Source organism: Penicillium macrosclerotiorum (genome assembly GCF_028827735.1).
Source record: "Penicillium macrosclerotiorum strain IBT 26536 chromosome Unknown utg000007l_segment0_segment0, whole genome shotgun sequence".
Lineage (NCBI taxonomy): Eukaryota > Fungi > Ascomycota > Eurotiomycetes > Eurotiales > Aspergillaceae > Penicillium > Penicillium macrosclerotiorum.
The window spans coordinates 2222009-2241203 of NW_026643086.1; the positions used below are offsets into that span (position 1 = coordinate 2222009).

The following is a 19195-nucleotide window of genomic DNA, read 5'->3' on the forward strand; positions in this document are numbered from 1 at the left end:
AAAGCAGTGGAAAGAGAAGAATACCCGCGCCAATCGCTCCCGATTTATGCGCCTCCTTCCCGCTTCGCATACTCCTCCTCCATGCGCTCCTCGTACAAACGATCTGCCTCCTCCTTGTTCAGCGGCTGATCGCCTTCCTGTGAGGCCGAGTAGCCCGGCGCACTGACAGTTCCACCCGAACCAGTGCCGAGATGGCGACCGCTGCTGCTACCACTTGCAGAGGCGACGGTATCCAAAGAGGCTTGTCCGGCGGAGCCAGTTGTGTTGGAGGGATGGGATTCTTGATCCACGAAGTCTGGAACGGGAATCGGCATGGTCGCGGTAAAGGGAGAGAGAGTCGGATAGGAAGAGCAAGATCGTGGTAGTTTATGTAGAATGATATCTCCTCCGGTAATCAAGTTGATGATTAAATCGATGAAGAGCTGCGGTTGTGGAGGAATGGAAGGTGTGGTGTGCCTGGAGCTGGTGCCGCCACATGCGTGGCGAGAGCTTTTTGAGTCAGACGTCATTATCAACACAGCGCCGAGTGGGTCTCCCTCGAAGCTCCATCCCTGGCGATGGATTTCTATACATATTCACAAAATAGATGGGTCAAGATTCTATTCCTCGTTCATCTCGCTAATAATCATGCAGGAAAAAAAGTATCCAGTTCGCATTCAATCAACATAAAAGCCAAATCGTTCCACATTAAACCATTATCGACTCTATGCCCTGAATTTTATTACCAAGCTGCCACGCCCGTTACAGGCGAGACTTGAGAGGATGCTGAAGCTCTGGATCGACAAACAGCCCATCGGCAAGCAGTCGCTTGTTCTCTGGATCATACAGTGGTTCGGCCGTGACGGTGGCCTTGACCCGACGTCCGAAGTATTCGATCTCAACGCCAGTGCCTTCACTAACAGTCCCGGGGAGCCAGGCATAGGCGATTGGTTTTCTAACGGTGTAACCGAATGCAGCACTGGTTATGTATCCAGCAGCCTTTCCATTGACGAAAACAGGCTCTTTGCCCAGAATCATAGAGCGACCGTCATCAACCGTGAGACAGCGCAGACGCCGCACAGGCTTCTTCTTGGAGTCGACGAGACGCTCAAGTGCAGTTTTCCCGACGTAATCCTCCCACTTGCTTGCCCGTACGGCACTTGCCACGCCAGCTTCGTATGGATTGTGCTCGGTATTCATATCAGCTCCGTACGTTCGGTATCCCTTCTCCAGTCGTAGAGCATTGAATGCCCCCGGCCGGCGGCGATCAGCCCGTGGATCTTGCCAGCCTGAAATATAGTATCCCATAACCGCTGGCCGTATTCAGCTGTTGTCTGTATCTCCCAGCCCAGCTCACCAACATAGGACTTCCGGAATGCAGTCACCGGAATACCATTGATGATTGCTTGTTTCACGCTGAAATAAGGAAGCCCCTTATTGGAGAAATCATCGGTAGTGATGTCGCTGATGACATCTCTCGCACGGGGCCCCCAAAGACCCATGCAACAGGTGCTGCCAGTAATCTCCCGCACTTGTACCCATTGTCCTTGATGGCGGGCTTCGCGGGCAAGATAGGCCAGATCTGTGGCACTGTTGGCGCCAATCTGAAAGATGTTTTCTTCGAGTCGCGAGACAAAGATGTCGCTGCGAATACCTCCTTGGTCATTCAGAAGTAGGGCGTAAGTGATAGTCCCAGGCTTTGTATTAACGTCCCCAGTGCACAGTCGTTGGAGTAGATCAACTGCTCCGGGTCCAGATACTTCAAATCTGTGGAAAGAGGTCATATCAAACATGGCCACGGCATTACGTGTCTTCCAAGCTTCAGCTGCAATGATGGGAGAATAGAATCGTGCTGACCATGCGTCTCGCTCAAAGGGCTTCCACTTTGGTGGCAGGTAATTGAGCAGGTCCTGATTCGCCTCGTACCAGAATGGACGTTCCCAGCCGCCCAGCTCAAGAAAAAAGCCCCTAGCTCCTTTTGGCGGGAGTAGAACGGACTGGTTCGGAGTTGTCGTGGTGATTCTCGGGGCTGAAGTGGGTGCAATATATCATAGATCTCAACGAAGTTCTGCGCGGAAGTTTCATCGACATAGGAGCGGTTCAGCTGGACTTCCTCAAAACGAGACAGCTCACACTCGGAAATGTCTATTTGTGAACGGCCAGTGGTGAGAACTTCAGCAACAGCGCGGGCCACGCCAGCAGAGTGGGTAACCCATACAGCTTCAGCCACCCAAAAACCGTCCAAGTGAGGGGCTTGGCCAACTATGGGGCCTCCATCGGGAGTAAATGAAAAGATCCCATTAAATCCGTCCGCAATCTCAGTTCCCTTCAGCATGGGCAGAAGCTGTTGAGTTTCCTTCCAGGCAGGGTCAAAGTCCTCTTTGGTAAACTCGAGGCGAGACGGCATGTTCTTCTCGTCGACCTGCTTCGCAGTCAGACCTAATGAGGAGGCCTTGACAGGCATTGGCCGATGGCCATAGTAACCAATGCCGTATTGGTCACCATGTTCACGGTAGTAAAGGTCCTGATCCTGGTGTCGAAGGATAGGGAGAGTTGCATTCATTCCATTGATATTGTTGTTAATTTCTCGGCCAACAAGTGAGGGTACAGCCGTTGTTTTGGCATATTGATGTGCGAGCGGGAGTAAAGGAACCGGCACGCCAACCATAGCACCGATCTCCACGCCCCAGAATCCCGCACAAGAGACAATAATGTCTGCCGGGATCGTGCCACTGGGGGTTGTCACACCAGTCACTCGACCATTGGCACGCTCAATGCCGGTGACAGGCGTTGATTCCAGGTATTTGACGCCAGCCTTGCGGGTGCGCTCGATCAGCAACTGCGTTGCACGGGCGGCGAGCGCAAGGCCGTCACTAGGAATATGAAGACCTCCAAGGACCATATCCTTGTTCAGATGAGGATAGAGCTTGAGACACTCCTCAGCGGTCACAAGACGAGCATCAATTCCCCACGACGAAGTGTATCCATGCTTGCGCTTCAGCTCTTCCAGCCGTGCCGGGGTCGTCGCCACCTCCAGGCCACCCACCTGGTTGAAGCAGTTTTGACCATCCTTCTCAATGGATTGTAGCTTTTCAATCGTGTAACGGGCAAAGTTGGTCATCGTTTTTGAGGGGGTGGTCTGGAACACGAGACCCGGGGCGTGTGACGTCGAGCCACCGGGCATGTACAACGGGCCTTGCTCGACGACGGTGATATTGATCCATCCGCGTGAGACCAGCTCATCCGCAAGGTTGGTGCCGACAATGCCGGCACCAATGATAACGACACGTTGGGTATGCGGCATTGTAAAGGCACCCGAGTTGACTCGCTGGACGACGCTGCGGGTGATCTCGCTTTATGTAGGACGATGGTGATGGAGCGTCGGTTACTCGAGCTGCCCCTCCTGCGGGGGAGGAGAGCTTTGCCCCCACAGGAGGCGTATCTTGATGATATAGGATTGCAATTCGATTAGAGGAGCAGATTCCAATCACACCCCGCACCGGCTCGGAAGGTGAACGGGAAGAAGTACACCGGCGACGGATACAGGGTCCTATTGCCCAAAATGGGTATAGCGGGGCTGCTGCGAGACCTTTATCCCCCATCCATGAAGTATCAATCTTTCCAGCATTGCAGTATATCAGTCGTGATATTTTCTGTTCTTTTTTTAAGCATCGATACCAGCACTGTAGCTGTAAAGCATCCCGCCTTGGAAGGTTCGGCTTGTGGTGCAACTCGTTGCCTTAAGCTTAGACCCGGAAAGCATCTGGGGGGCAATGGATGAGGTTTCCTTTTTTGGCATGGGTTCATCCAGCCAGTCCACGATAATCGAGAAAGGGATTGACCATGATTGGCCCTCCAGCCGGATACCGTGGAAGACACTCACGCGCGAGATCGGATGTCGGGTGGGAGCCGCTCACGTGTGCGGATGAGCTTAAAGGAGTTACAGCATTGCGGGGGCCAGATGCGTCCATGGGTTCCACATTGTATCGCTGCCTCCGATATCAATGTCAAGAGGCCTGTATGGTAGGATTAGCCTATAAAATTTACTAAACAATATGATGATCGCTTCTGGGAGGCTGCACCGAGTATTGGTTATCAGCTAATGAGATAAAACGCAACGGGTATGGGTTTAATACTGTATGTATTGATAAAAGAGCAAGAGGGGTGAAATACTGTTGTTGACCCATCCTGTGAGTTGAATATAGTGAGTACGCTATCTTCAAAATCACAATGCGAGCAGTGAAATGTGTCTGGCTCTCCATCTCTGTGGGATATATATTATACAGTCAGTAGAGGTTATGACAGAGCTGAGACTCATCCTTTATTCTCTTCTAGAATTTGAAATCACTGCCGACCTAGAATGAACAAATAGAACAGCATCGAGCAGGGTACAGGGGCGACCGTTATTGCCTTCCATGTCGGGAAAAATACAGCCACTCATTCAAACCCTAATCGTACGACACCCTGAGTATGATGTGACAGGTTCCATGTTTCAAAATTGGATGACGCAGGCGGTGCGCGCATTGGCCCCGAAACGATGAGAGGGTATGGCCAATTCGGGAACGGTAAAGAAGACAATTGAACGATGAGCTTTAACCCAAACCGGATGCAGATGAAGCTTACCCAATGAGGAAGGCGGAAATGATGGCTAATAATCGCAAATAAAAGTACAGGTTGACTAGAGGGATGCTCAATTATCATCGGATCTGCATCCCAGCGGCAATCCGTCTATCAGACTACTTTTAGGTTTAATATTGTTTCAAAATGATAGAGAAGGTCAAGCACGACCACAAAAGATCTCACTACTCAACGGTCCCTCAACAGCGGTCAGCTTCAACGGATAAAACCATGCATCATCTTCGGTTCTCTTCTCATTACTAGTCTATGTTTCCTCCGAGCCACCAATTTGTACTGTACAATATAACCAATCGACCCCTGAAGAACAGAAAATTCTTATGCAGAAAGCATCCTTCCTCACTTTCCATTTTCCGACACAATATGCAGTAATACATGTATCCAGCTTCATATAGCGGCATCTAGCTTCGCCTCCTTTAATCGCTTGTCTTCTCGTTCGCTAAAGCGATCACCAAAGAGCCCGATATGAGGACGCATCAGAATTGTATATTTGACAAATTCCTCCATGCAATCCACCAGGCGATCTCGGTTTCCACTAGGCATGAGTCGTTGGTCTTCTGGCTGACCTTCGTCCGGAAACTGTGTATATGCTCTGGGAATCGAGGATTGGTTCGGGATAGTAAACATGCGCATCCATCGACCAAGAATCCGCAGGGAGTTAACGGCATTGAATGATTGGGATCCACCACAAACCTGGGCAATTGCTAGCGTTCGGCCCTGTGTGGGACGAACGCTCCCTGTGGTCAAAGGAATCCAATCAATCTGGTTTTTGAAAACCGCGGTCTATAATTGTGGCAAACCAAGTGATTAATTATTGGGCCGAGTATTGACTAGAATGATTGTTGTAGAGAGACAACTCACTAGGTTGCCGTGCTGTTCAGGCGAGACCCAAATATGACCATCGCTCCAATTGCTGAGCTCTCGGAGTTCCTGTACTTTCGGGTGGCTTGCATCGCTGTCGTTCTTCACTGGAAGGCCTTCAGGGTCAAAGACGCGTACATCACAGCCTAGTCGGAACAGGATACGAGAGGCTTCAAACGCCACGAGACGTGAATATGACCTTCTTCGAAGACTGCCATAAAGCACCAGAACTCTCAGCCTCTTATTCGTATTCCGTAGGTCATGCTCGGCCATGTCTAGAGCCGTGGCCAGCTCTAAGTTGTTGACCCAGTCCTCAGACACATTGCCTTTAAGAATGAACGGTCGGTACTTCTGTCGAATATCTGGATCGTCTTCAATTAGAGGCAATGCTAAGGATCGATAAAGGGCCTCTGTTCCGCGGATATCTGAAACTTGTTGATGGACAGCGGAATGCATTGTTTTTGGATGGACCTGCCGCAGCAAAAAGGATCTCAAGGAGATTGCCGGCGTAATTTTCGGAGGCAATATTCGTATAGAATGTCGAAACATATGGTAGTTAATATGTGATGAAGGTAAACGAGAACGAAAACCGACAGCCGAAACTTGAAGCTTTTGCAGATAGAGTGCGTAGAAAAGTATGTCACCAGTAAAACATGATTGGACTAGTCATATCAAAGTAGCCAATAGGTCAATTGTCCTCCGAGGGCCCGCAAGGTGTATTTTACGCTACGTCGTGTAGTGGGGAAATGACACATGAGGTATGATCTCTGATTGGAGGATATTTTTTCTAGTACACGGTCTTTATAGGACACAGCTTCGCATCTCCGATAGGGAGATAATTAACTTTTACACATCTTTCGCTGAAGCAGCATTTGTTTCCTCTCTGAGAGGTTCTCTTCCATCGTGGTGTGGTGTGGTTTGTTGGCCGGTTCGCTGATCATCTCATCCTGCCTGCATTCGCAGGCTTGCCGTAGAGCGCCCTGGTTCAGTAGGATTGCATTATTGGCCGAAGATTTGACATGATTAGTAACGTATTTCACTAACATTCCGCCCACCCTATCACCTACTATTTTTTAGAAACACGATTCATATATTATGACGCGCTGCAATCATACGGATAGAATCAGAAGACCGTTTTTGAATATCTTTGATTGCTATTAGGATCCTACCATCCCTATCGATACGCAAAGCAGCAGGGATATATCGTGTGCCAGGGAGCACACTTCGTGATCGTGGGAAGGGCATACAAAATCAGCAGGAGAAGCAGTCATTTTCGAATAAGCTTACACGACGAGAAGGGGATTTGCTTTGCCAGTAGCCCCTATCGCTTGATACGCGTTGTGCTTCCCCCAGGCCTACAGCAATTGCTAGTATAGCGAATCCACTACTAGCAACGCGTGGTAATATCTTCCCTCCTCTCCTACCACCTACTATAGGTATTGACTAGGTTATACGCTATATTAAGCGTCGATTAGAGCTAGATAAACGATTCTCTAACGCCTATGCTTATCAACGTGCCTAAAATGAAGACCTAGTAAGCCTACGCGCGTATATAATTTCACCCCTTCCACCCCTTTTACCCCTTTTATCCCTTTTATCCCTTCTACGCCTTGTTATCTTACAAACGCATATAATATATATGCAATTTCTTTAAACAAAGAAAATGTATTCTGTATGATAGTAAAAATAATTCACTGAAGAAATATCAAAGATGATACAAGCTTGGAACAGGAGCCCTGAAACGAGCGTATTGAGAGAAAGGGAACTAATCAACGTAGACGTGCGTGCGCGTCTGCAAAACTAGGCAATCTTTCTCTGCCTTTTAGTCCGGCCTTCTCTTGACTTTTAAGGTTTTAGGGTTTTAGGATTTTGCCTGCATGTATCTGCACGTTTGCCCGCTCCTCTCGAAACACGGCTTTGTCTTGGCTGTTGTGTCCAGCTTCCTGCCAGCTCTTCAGCCATCTGTTGCAGGGATTGTCAGGCGTCTCATTCGTTTTGTCCCAGCTGTGGAAATCTCTTTCCTGCTCGGCCTGGCGTGACTCCGTGCTTCGATTGCAGGCCTAGAATGTCCCGAAATTTCCCAGTATCCACTGAGTTTGGTGACTTATTTAGAACTTCTTTTGACCCATTGGTTATTTCATTCCAATAATCGGCTCCATCGCCGCGGCATGGCCGTTCTTCTCGACCCGACCAATACTGCGTGCACAAAGCATTACACAGTCTCGCAGCTCTTCTTTCGTTATCACCCAAGAGCTTGATTTCCTCTGCCAAGAACATGCATCTCGTGTTTATGCCTCGAGTGTGTTCCCACCCGAGATTTCTTCGTCGCATGTACGGCTGTCCATAGCTCAGTTCCAGAACAACATGGCTCTTGCCAGCCGAGATAGTATAATAACTTAGATAAAGTAAGATATTGCTAAAGTAGAATCTGACCGTATCCAAGAACTTCGGTAGTATGGAAATTTGTTGGCTCGACTTGATGAGTTGCGAAGCAAAAGGTCATGCACGAGTGTGATATCACAGCCTTCAGGATATTCATACGCAGTACAGAACAACGGAAATGCTAGCCACGCGGCCATTCACCATCCTCAACACGTGCTGAGGATTGCAATATCAACACATGACTCGAGTTTTGTTTAAGCCTCTTCAAATTGTTGAACTATGAGACTGGTAGTTCAAATATAAGTTTCTCAACAAGACAACGTATCTCGTGACGAATAGCCCGTACAGCTTCTAAGCCTTGCCCGGCGGGGTCTTCAAGTTGCCAGTCGAGATAGCGTTTACCAGGATAGAAGGGGCAAACGTCCCCACATCCCATAGTAATGACAACATCACTGGCTTGCACTGCGTCGGCAGTTAGGATCTTGGGTTTTTGGCAGCTGATATCGATTCCTTCTTCACGCATGGCTTCTATGACAGCGGGATTGATAGAGTCGGCTGGAGCCGATCCGGCGGAGCGAACTTCAATGGTGTCACCTGCGAGATGATAAAGGAAGCCGGCGGCCATCTGCGAGCGTCCAGCGTTATGAACGCAGACAAATAAGACACTGGGCTTGTTGGTCATAATGGGCATGCCTTTCAAGTAATGCGCTGAGTAGTCCTGGCGAGTAGGTAGGTGAAGATGCGGGGTGAAATTTTCGCGATAGCAGAATTGGCAAGTTTGAATAGTAGGTACATTCAAGGTATAAATCCACATGGAAGAAGAAGCAATATGGTGATACCTCAATTTGTGTACAAGCAAGAGGAACAAAGTGGCTGTTCCTAGAATTTATACACCAGGTGTTAGCTGGAGAAGAGAGATAACTAATGACTCGTCATTCCAGAACATTCTTTCATGCAGTAGATTGTCCCACAGCTCACTATCGTTTGACCAATGTCATCCAAAGTCGCAGCATATGTCGAAACCACATTCAGATAGCTACTATTGCCGTATTCAAAACTACCGTCTAGTCAGTTAAAAATGATCTTAAACATTCGCTACTAGAAAAAGAAATTCTGCGCTAACATCTGCTGACTTGACTGTATTACGAGCCACATAAGAATTTGTCAATGAAACTACGTTGCATGGCCATCTCTCTGTGCCTACTCCTGGATAGCAACCGGTATGTCACCCCGACAATATCATTGGTCGATCTGAGGGAGAATACAGCATTTCCATCACTGACAAATCACTTGCCTAGAGCATTGCCGCGATGACACTCTCCGATCATGATTGGTCAACACCAGCAGACTCTCATCCACTCGGTATGATTGGCTACCACGAATCGTCAATGAATATCAGAACTAGCCGTAGAAGCTCTTTTTAAGACGAACTCTAGGTTCTGAATAATTAAGGACCTACTTCGCTCAGCTGGTGCAAATTTCCAAATAATCACATTCATACTATTGAATTTCCCGACAAAGGTCATACGCAGGCGAAGCATCCCACGCATTCAATCTACTGATGCGTAAGATGGCTATCAGAATTCCTCAGGAAAATCTGCTCTTGCAGGCCGAACTGCAATCTCACAACACAACATTGAATAATCAGTTCACAAATCCTACGACCAAGGATGTTGAAAAACAAAGTACAAACGAAGCCGAGGAATCTACAGCCAAGCAATCAGCCTTTAAAAGCCTTGGCTGGCTAGATCGCTTTTTGGCTGTGTGGATCTTTCTTGCTATGGCAATCGGAATTATACTGGGAAATTTTGTGGAGAATATGGGACCTGCCCTTCAGAAAGGACAGTTTGTCGGGGTGTCTATTCCGATTGGTATGCACTTCAGAAATCTTTAATAAAACTGTCTCTAACTAAATATTGCAAGCTGTCGGTCTTTTGGTTATGATGTATCCTATTCTTTGCAAAGTGCGATATGAATCTTTACACTACGTCTTCCAAGAACGTGGTATCTGGATACAGATTGCATTTAGCATTTTTGTTAATTGGATTATTGCGCCTTTCTTGATGGTGAGATTCTTAGACTCGCCGCGGTGAATCTTGCTAACTTTATATTTCTCTAGCTCGCACTAGCATGGGCATTCCTACCGGATGAACCAGAGCTTCGAGAAGGTCTGATTTTAGTTGGATTGGCTAGATGTATTGCTATGGTACATTATTACCCTTTCGCTACAATATCCCTGAACTGGACTAATCTATTATTACTGCTAATAGGTTCTTATATGGACCGGTCTTGCTGGAGGCGATAATGAATACTGCGCCATCCTTGTTGCGGTTAACTCACTACTGCAAATGGTGCTCTTCGCTCCGTTGGCTATTTTCTTCATTCAGGTAATTAGTCACTCTGGAAGCCAAGTTATACTGTCCTACTCTACTGCTGCAAAAAGCGTGGCTGTTTTCCTTGGTATTCCGCTTGGGGCTGCAATTGTTACCCGCATTACTCTTCGGAAGATCACTAGCCCACGTTGGTACAACCAGGTTTTTCTAAAGTGGGCTTCCCCATGGTCGCTTCTTGGGCTCCTCTTTACGATCCTGGTGTTATTTGCATCCCAGGGCCGGCAGGTGGTTCATCAAATTGTATCAGTCGTCCGAGTTGCCGCTCCGCTTATTGTTTACTTTATCATTGTTTTCTTTGTGACCCTTCTAGTGACTTATAAGCTTGAATTCGGTTACAAGTTAGCTGCCACTCAAAGTTTCACCGCTGCCAGCAATAATTTCGAGCTTGCCATTGCCGTGGCTGTCGCAACATTTGGTGCTAACAGCAACCAAGCGCTTGCCTCCACCGTCGGGCCATTGATTGAGGTTCCGGTACTGCTGGGCCTTGTCTATGTTGTCAAATTCATAGCTAAACGAGTTGGCTGGAAAGACTAAAACGAAGAGTTTAGAAGGAATTACCAGCCCACAATTTAATTAGACTTTTGAGATTGTTCTGGTCTACTTATAATTGATGCTACCTTGTTCGCATGAATCAACTTTGAAGAATCTGGAACCAAGAGGCACACATGTACTGTGGATAACACAATTGATAATCAGTGTTCACCATACTTTGATATGAGCTACACCAAATTTCAGGGTGATAAGGGTGAACGCTACTTTGAACAGTCCAGGAGACGTGTTAACGCTCCTTCCATCTGCATACCTTGCGACAAATAAGTCGAAGCTGCGCCGATGTTGAACTTAGAAGCGTTTATCAGTCCCCAGGTACTAACATTCCATCTTGGGGTAACGTCCCTTTGATTGGTTTAGGATATATCAGTTGACTGACTCTTCCTCGCTCATTATCTACGTGGATACCATCCAAACGTCGTTGCTCCTAGCATTGGGTTGGGGACTTGAGTGATCTATGACGAATGGCCTCGGCAGTGACATGCCATTGCCAAGCGGTGACATGCCAAGTAGCAGAAATCGGCCAATCGGTGGGGACTGTGAAGCGCCCGTCCCACATCAACCACGTTTTAGACTTGACATCACTAAACAGGTCCCTGGTAACCTGTGTAGTATATATTTGGGCTTGATACCTTCCCATCATGGACATAAGAAAAATATCATTTATGTCTCTATTTGACTGATAAGCCCCTTTATATCCAGCTTTTGAATGAGAACATTACAACAATGAACTCAGCGGACACTTATCGTTGTGTGCAAGTCCGCTACGCTGGAGTTGCGAATCAGATCGACGACCCTCGTACGTCGGGAGATCATGAACGCAAAGTCGCAAGCGCGTTCGGGTATAATCTAGAAGATCTGTGTTCTGTTCCAGAATACTCGAATTTAGGTGTCAGCTGTGGGAATCCATTAGCAACAGCCAATATAGCCTTGGTACGTATTGTCACCGGTCGCTCCTGAGCGTTAATTCTGATACCCATATACAGAACGAGGTCGTAATCGATTTGGGTAGTGGCGGGGGCATTGACGTTTTGTTAGCCGCAAAGAAGGTTGGAGTGAATGGAAAGGCCATCGGCATTGATATGACCAAGGTACGTGGATCCCTCCCTCCTGACTTCACTTGTTATTGAGATATAGCAGGAGATGCTGGAATTAGCACGTCGAAATGCAAGGAAGGCGGGTGCCTCCAACGTGTCGTTCATCGAAGCATTTATTACTTCTATACCGATACCTTCGTCCACCGCTGATTGCATTATCAGTAATTGTGTGGTAAATCTAGTGCCGGAGAACGAAAAGCCTCTGGTCTTTCAGGAGATGTTCCGTCTACTGAAGCCGGGAGGTAGGGTTGCTATCAGCGACATCCTGGCAAAACGAGAGCTTCCGATAAAGATCAAGAAGGATCTCTCCTTATATGTTGGCTGTATAGCCGGTACTAGCCAGGTTGTCGATTATGAAAGATACTTGAAAGAAGCAGGGTTCCAAGGTATTCATACTGTATCATTTGGGGCCTTCCTCATTCGATTCTGTACTGATATTTAGCTAATAGGCGCAGTGATTCTGGATACTAATTTCGATCTCAATATTTACAAGGAAACGTGGAAGAGGGAGGAAGCCAATGGACTGGGCCCTTCGAGCTCATGCTGCAATCGGATGAACAACAGTGACACTGGGGGAGAAAACAGCCCGCCAGACGTGGATTTCAACTTCTGGACTGGTGAGTGTATCCGCAAAGGTACCCTATATCGACGCATCACTAATGATTCTCCGCATGGATATATTATAAAAGGCTCTTTCAAGATCTTTGCCGTGAAGCCTGAGACCCATGACTGAACATTCCGTAATTTGGGTTTCAGTGCGCACAAGTATTCTGGTCTCATTCAGATAGAACTATTCAACATAGCCGGTGTAACGCTGGGAATTAGGTAGCTTTGAGTTGAGCGAGTTGAGGAAATATATATTTATGCTACATATGTTATCACTTTGTTTCTCATCGGGTCCAATATAGACTTTCCGTATGCTATAATGGCAGGCGAGAAAAACGACAGGGAAACCCAGTTATTCGCGTAATAGGGGATTTGTAGTAACTTCGTCCGGTGAATATGATACGAAATTAAGTGGTTTCAACATACATGTATTAATGAGAAATTTCCGCAAGAACCCCAAAGAGAACCCCAAGATCAACCCTACAGCCTTCCGACATTGTACGGCCTAGTCTGAAGCCGCAACGAAGCTTATTTTCGATCTCCAAGTCATCGTATTGTCTCTTGTTGAAATGCAAGATCAGGTTGTAAGCTACAGAACAGAGCATAGATCTATCCTCTCTTGCCATCTCGTCTGTTAACACGGGCCAGAGTGTCAGAGACGATACTGGCTGAAATTTATCGCAGATCATTGTCTCACTTTCTGCTGTATTTAAAGGAGCATAAAGCGAGGACATGGTCGAAAAATATGTGGGTACATTGATTCTCGCGTCGTATATACGTGCAGCAGAGCCAAAGAATTCTTGTCCAGGTGCAAAGACTCGGTTCAGCTCAGTACCGTTTAACTGGTCAAGCAGCAGATGTTGATTGGCAATATTGCCGAATGTATGTGACGCTTCTCTATCAAGAGACTGTAGTTGCAGTTAGAAAGCTCGGTATTATCTTCCGGTAGAGGATCAAGATGTAGACAAGAGGCGAGCAATGTAAAATACCCACTTACCTCCCCCTGACATTCTCCAGACTCAACATTGATGAGCCAAGGAGTTTGTGCTAGTGTCGAAACCCCTTCCCAATCCGTATAATGACTTTCTAACCTGTCTGTGAGACTTTGGTCTTGGCGATCCATATTGATGCTTGATGTTTCAAGTAATGTTTTCAGAAATTCGTTCTCGCAGAGAAGCTCTTGTGCTTTCGTTTGAAGGCTTGTACTGCTTTGAACCCTCTCATTTTCATAGTATTTGACTTTCCGCTCGAGCTCTGCAATGTATCCTCGCCTGCGCTCTCGACATCTTCGCTGGTTGTTACGGATGCGAGCCAGATTTTCGATCTATATAGATTTTTTTGATGAGATATAAAATCTAGAACAAGGCGCTGGTAGCGACGGACCTTTGTCTTCCTCGGTCGAGCCATGGGGCTGCTTTCCTTTCAATGTCACTCCTTTTCCGGTTCCGCTGTACTCACAGGTGATACAAGTGAATGGTCGGAAGATATGTGATTAAAAGGTTTAGGCTTAACTAGTGGAAAGAGGAAGCGACATATAGGGGTGCATGGGAGCAATGGCGCAGCGAAGCAAAACTTGGCCAAGGTCACCTGACATCACGACGGTCAAATTAGGGGTCCGAACCTCTAGTTTCCTCATGGCAACAAGTCAACAAAATTTAAAATCCAAAGAAGCCAACCAAATCTGGGACTTACCACCACGTCATAGGACTAACACAGTGGTGATTATTGTATCGAGCTACTAGGATGGATTCCAAGACCAGCGTCAATGTTAAACTTTACCCTCGACCGACCCTGGTCGATTGATTGAAGAGACCGGTCTTCAACCCGCCCTTGTGTGCGTCCTATCCTAAAGACGTTGATGGAAAGTTGGCTTTCTATGCCTCTCAAACGCAATGTACCCCATTGGATCCAGTAACGATAAAACTCACGAAAGTGCGTTGTTAATGTTGCACTCTACTGAAGTTGCATTGAAAGCTGGAGGAATAACGCACGAGGCATATCCTTGTATTGCCATAATTGAAGGAGATGCTAAAACCGTAAGCGCTCTTCTTTTGCAGGTGCTAGGATGAATTCATGTCAGGCAGTATTGAAGAAGCAAAAGCATTACCCCTCGAAGCTAATACCGCCGTCCTAACTTGTGGTGACACGAGGCCCCCGACCGTTGACCTGTGGCCTAGCACAAGCCTGTGGCGATGGGGAAACCATGCAATTACCAAGGCGCTAGCATAATGAAGTCTCACAACAAAGAAGAATAATTTTATGGGAGTACTATTTAAATTTGAAAAACAGACTTTTTCCAGCTTTTACTATTGGCTGCAATACGCCTTAGAAAGTCGTGACTAAGGGATTTCCTTGCTTGCGCCAATTACGTTCGCGCTCGCGACATGTAACAAGGACTAGGCGACGACAGAGGCTCTTCATTGCTTGTCGTTCAGTCCCGTACGGGATCGACCTTGCAAATGGGCTTTATAACATGTAAGTAATGAATGAAATCCCTAAAATTCAATGGATTTGAAAGAGACCGACCCCACATGACTCGTGATGCTTTTACATGTAATCTTCCTCACAAAAGTCGTCAAAAATCCAATTTTCTTGGATGCTGGACCTTTCCTCCTCTGTTTCAGCTGCATCGATTGCGTCTGCTTTCAGCTTCTTCGCACATCGACTTGCTTCATTATAGAGTGCAGTAGGCACCCAACCCTCATTCCCAACTCCAATAGCTTCCTGGCAAGCGTGAAGTTGTTTATCAGCTTCAGATTGTGCGTTTTTTAGCCTTATGCATTCGCTCAACTCGTAATCTGAGAAAGATATAGGACAAGCTGCATTCGTGTAACCTGTGACTTTGACCCAATTTCGAAATAGGGTAACCAAATCAGCTTTCAACGTCACATTATCGCCCTCCTATAGGCCCTAAGCATGATGAAAAAGCCGTCGTCTTATAGTGCTGAAATTATAAGTCAAGGCATTATAATATTTAGTGTTCGTGTCGGTAGTTAATTTGACATATTGATAGTGAAGCTGACGTCGACGAAAAGATTCTGCTTGTTGGAGTTTTTCTGTCTTATCTAGGTCATTATAGTTCACTAGCAAAAAAGGAATATAGAGTGATTCTGAGACCTTATCCCTATAGTTTTAGAGACTTTGAGGAATACCACACTGAAGAAATAATAGGAGAATAGTGGTATGCTGCCAATCTATAAAGCCTGTGGTCTCTAGATCATCCGTTACAAATATATTGTTCGGTTGAAGGTCGGGATATCGTATAATCGGTCGATGAAGAGCATCATAATCATAAGGAATAAGGTAAGGCGCAACCTTGAGGTATTTTGAAGTAACGCGATATATTCGAAATGCGACTAAGCTTGATATCTATAGACTTCTCGGCGAAGACGTTGAAATGGCTGGAGAGCTCGGCTATATCTTTCGAGATATACGATCTCTTTTGTCGCACCGGTCTTCGAAACGGCCAAGGAATCTCTATCTTTGTATAATAAGAAACCAAAAATTTTCGGTAATCCGAGAATTTGAATTGAAAGGTACTTACATAGTCCACGTTCAACTAGTAGCCCTAGCCTTCTCCCGTGCTACAACCTAAGCGAAGTATCAGGGCTAATATAGATGCGGCGAATCGAGTCAGGATTTAGAACTATAACTCGAGAGTAATAATTCGGTAAATCGTTATCATAGTACAGACTTCCACTTGCCGGAAGCCTTAAAGCGAACAGACGAGATTCTAACTAGACGAGTTTCGTTACTAGTTTGTTTCTCTCCTGTTCAGCTAAAGTATACCAGATATCATCCAAGTTTCTCCCTTCAACTAGTTCTATGAAGAGGTACTCGACCCCGGCAGCATTATCAGAACAGACGGAATAACCGTAGATTTTTGGGACCGGGATGCTATTCGCACGAAGAAACCCCATTATAGCTACCTCGCTCGCGACCACTAGAGATTTTGGTTCGACAACTGGGTAGGGAACTCGCGCAACGAATCGAAAACCGTTTCGCATTGTGATCATGAAAGTCCGATTGAGGCCTCCCTCGGCAAGCTTCTCAAAGCCGGTGATGTCAATCTCTCGCTGATTTACTGCTAGGGCGGCAAGCCGCTTTAGCCCAGGGATATCGAAAATACGCTTTCTCTCGCGATGTCTCAGCGCATCATTGTATCTAGGTATGTCAATTAGCCAACTATTTTCAAAATTGGAGCAGGTTCCAATACGTTATACATCCACCGCCTAGTCGTGTATTCGAATAGCTCGCTAGGCTCAGGCATTTTTTGAATTGTTGAGAGGCTACGTACATAGGACGAGCTCGTCCTGTAAGGGGCGGGCTGGAACTTGGGAAAGATGGAAAATATCGAATGCTTGATATCTTAAGCATGGTCGAATAGAATAAGAAACCAATGGGGTGAGAACGGATAAGCCCGGTGTTATATATTCCCACATCTGTTCGATCACGCGCTAGTGTCCTAGGGATGTTATTGATCAGGTAATACGAAGGAAGGGAAGCTTGGTCTTCCTACACATGAGATAAAGATAGAACAAAAACTTAATCAATGACGCAGAGCGCTCAGCCAAAAAATTTTGAACACGAACCTTCAGCTCTTCGTTGAATCTGCCGCTTCACTTAAGCTCTTCTATGCATCTTCCTTAGAACCATCTTTCTTAACCAGGGCAGTGGCCATGACAGCATGTGTTCCACCATTGCTCTCTCTCCACCTCTTGATTGAAGAGGGAACTTTCTCAGCTTTTGGTTGCATCTGAAATTTATGATAAAGATCATCCCCTTCGGTAATCTCCCCATCATAGTCCCATCGAACCCCCAGCCGTTCTTGTTCCGCTTGACTTTTGGGAAAGCCGTCTTGCCGTGTCCCGCGCTCGGGTTTGCGAATTTCTTCCCAGCATTCCCTTCCACTGACTTGGCGACGGCGCTTTTGTGCTTTCTGCATCTCGTGGCTTTCTGGTACCGACGGTCAACTCTTTAAGCCCTCTTTTTCTCGTGGAATGAACTTACATTTGTACGGATGATACTTAGATCAGTAGGTGCGCAGACTGCGATTTGAAATTCAGAGAGGAGTAGTGACTCTTATCTTCAGGGCTTCTCGGATTTTGAATAACGGTAGATATTGAAGTAAAATTTCTATATTGCGCAATTCGGAAGGGCAAACTTATAGCTTTGTTTCGTGCTCTGGCTACACGAAACAGTAAGTTCGCATAAGAATATCAATATTTCTGTGGAAACTGTTTTAAAATAAAATAAAAAATTTTAGGTTCTACCATTGCCTGTAATACGCCTTAAAAAGTTGTCACTTGTGTGCATTTCCTGGCGCAATTATTTGGCGCGCGACATGTTACAAAGCCTAGGAGATTACAGAATCTCTCATTGCTCGTCATTCAATCGTACTGCATCCAAATCCCCTGCTACGCGTGGGAACGAATTTTCGATCAAACGGCTAGTAAAACAGGGCGGCTAACGATTCGTTGTGCAAAGACCCGGGGCCGTTTTAATAGTACAGGCCGACTAGGGTCAAAGCTTAGGTTTGGTTCTGCTTTTGATTTCACAGAAACGTGCTTCTTGGTGCGGTAACTTTTTGAGTTCAGAATATGTTCTAATATCTGGCCTCAAACTTGATTTATGTTTCAATATACTAGTATCTGACTGCATCGCTCAGGGTCTAACCTTCAATGAAGTCAGCTCCGACCTGCCTAGTGCCTTCGCCATCATAAGATAATGAGTTAGCTAACTAAGACCCTACCGCTAGGCTGCCTGAAGACTAAAGAACTCTGTTTCGAGTCATACATTCATGAGACTTTCTGGCAATCAATAGGCGCTCTATCTTGGGCTTCATATTTTCTTGCTGGTTATTGCGATAAATGACCGCTTTGAAATCGGCGATACCCCTTGAGCACACTTAAATTCCCGAGTGATTCTTGATCCTCATCCCAGGAAGCTGACGTTAGCTGATCACGGTTTGTGGTAGAAGTATTTCCCCCCGAAATGACGCTAGGTTTCTGGTGGATTAATTCTAGCACCTCGCAGTATGACATGATATTCCTTGGTCGACAAAAAGACGCCACAGTGCTTACCGAAATTGAACCTCCTCGGGCTTCATAGGGACTTTGCGCTGGGTGGGGGCTGGCGGGAAGGAGGTCAGTTCACCAGGTCACTCGCCTCGCACTGGGTTGTGAGAGTCGCATCAGTCTCAGCTCGGAACGCTTGAAAGATATGTGGCAGCGATCGAATGATAAATATTGTATTAGGCAGGAGCCGCCCTTCATCCCTCCATGTCAGCGCTTTTCTACTTCTCGAACCCGGCAATAAATATCACGGAAAATCGAAGGCTGGCGCCTCTTATACCGTGCTTTATAATGATTGAAAGATCCAATTATGAACATAAGGATCTCTGATTGATGAGTCGTTCAGATTGTTGTTGGTAAATACTGTTGTTGCCATCAGGTACTATTGGGGCAATCCCCACTATTTCTACCCCAGGGTAGGATATACAAGGACCCCGGAGTTTACCAAAATCAGCACATTAGCAAGGCAACAAGTTTTGTTGCACGTCAAATTAATCTATCAGTATCACCGTTCTCCTAGTGTCGATCTCTGCACCATGGGCAAAACCCGCTCAGAAGTTGGCGGTATTGTACCTCCAATGGTCCAAGCTCCAGAGGGTGGAATTCATAGTAATTGGTT

At 46.4% G+C, this 19195-nt stretch overlaps 8 protein-coding genes across 8 annotated transcripts; 2 read left to right on the plus strand and 6 right to left on the minus strand.

Annotated features, from left to right (window-relative positions):
• Nucleotides 1-44: 44 nt before the first annotated feature.
• Nucleotides 45-314, minus strand: N7462_007624 (uncharacterized protein; the record flags this gene model as incomplete). The annotated part of the gene is made up of 1 exon (XM_057079342.1): nucleotides 45-314. The coding sequence occupies one exon, from the start codon at nucleotides 312-314 to the stop codon at nucleotides 45-47; it is 270 nt and encodes an 89-aa protein (XP_056932012.1).
• Nucleotides 315-741: 427 nt separating this feature from the next.
• N7462_007625 (Dimethylglycine oxidase) lies at nucleotides 742-3283 on the minus strand (the record flags this gene model as incomplete). Its single annotated transcript, XM_057079343.1, has 3 exons — nucleotides 742-1268; nucleotides 1337-1931; nucleotides 2042-3283. 3 exons carry the CDS (start codon nucleotides 3281-3283, stop codon nucleotides 742-744), a joined length of 2364 nt encoding a protein of 787 aa, XP_056932013.1.
• A 1718-nt stretch (nucleotides 3284-5001) lies between these two features.
• On the minus strand, nucleotides 5002-5931 carry N7462_007626 (uncharacterized protein; the record flags this gene model as incomplete). Its single annotated transcript, XM_057079344.1, has 2 exons — nucleotides 5002-5397; nucleotides 5476-5931. The coding sequence occupies 2 exons, from the start codon at nucleotides 5929-5931 to the stop codon at nucleotides 5002-5004; spliced, it is 852 nt and encodes a 283-aa protein (XP_056932014.1).
• A 2203-nt stretch (nucleotides 5932-8134) lies between these two features.
• N7462_007627 (arsenate reductase ArsC) lies at nucleotides 8135-8539 on the minus strand (the record flags this gene model as incomplete). The annotated part of the gene is made up of 1 exon (XM_057079345.1): nucleotides 8135-8539. The coding sequence occupies one exon, from the start codon at nucleotides 8537-8539 to the stop codon at nucleotides 8135-8137; it is 405 nt and encodes a 134-aa protein (XP_056932015.1).
• Nucleotides 8540-9427: 888 nt separating this feature from the next.
• Nucleotides 9428-10784, plus strand: N7462_007628 (arsenic resistance protein; the record flags this gene model as incomplete). Its single annotated transcript, XM_057079346.1, has 4 exons — nucleotides 9428-9728; nucleotides 9781-9923; nucleotides 9977-10063; nucleotides 10128-10784. 4 exons carry the CDS (start codon nucleotides 9428-9430, stop codon nucleotides 10782-10784), a joined length of 1188 nt encoding a protein of 395 aa, XP_056932016.1.
• A 741-nt stretch (nucleotides 10785-11525) lies between these two features.
• On the plus strand, nucleotides 11526-12629 carry N7462_007629 (UbiE/COQ5 family methyltransferase; the record flags this gene model as incomplete). Its single annotated transcript, XM_057079347.1, has 4 exons — nucleotides 11526-11732; nucleotides 11786-11890; nucleotides 11937-12282; nucleotides 12352-12629. 4 exons carry the CDS (start codon nucleotides 11526-11528, stop codon nucleotides 12627-12629), a joined length of 936 nt encoding a protein of 311 aa, XP_056932017.1.
• Nucleotides 12630-16239: 3610 nt separating this feature from the next.
• N7462_007630 (uncharacterized protein) lies at nucleotides 16240-16772 on the minus strand (the record flags this gene model as incomplete). The annotated part of the gene is made up of 2 exons (XM_057079348.1): nucleotides 16240-16666; nucleotides 16726-16772. 2 exons carry the CDS (start codon nucleotides 16770-16772, stop codon nucleotides 16240-16242), a joined length of 474 nt encoding a protein of 157 aa, XP_056932018.1.
• Nucleotides 16773-17135: 363 nt separating this feature from the next.
• Nucleotides 17136-17447, minus strand: N7462_007631 (uncharacterized protein; the record flags this gene model as incomplete). The annotated part of the gene is made up of 1 exon (XM_057079349.1): nucleotides 17136-17447. One exon carries the CDS (start codon nucleotides 17445-17447, stop codon nucleotides 17136-17138), a length of 312 nt encoding a protein of 103 aa, XP_056932019.1.
• Nucleotides 17448-19195: the final 1748 nt, after the last annotated feature.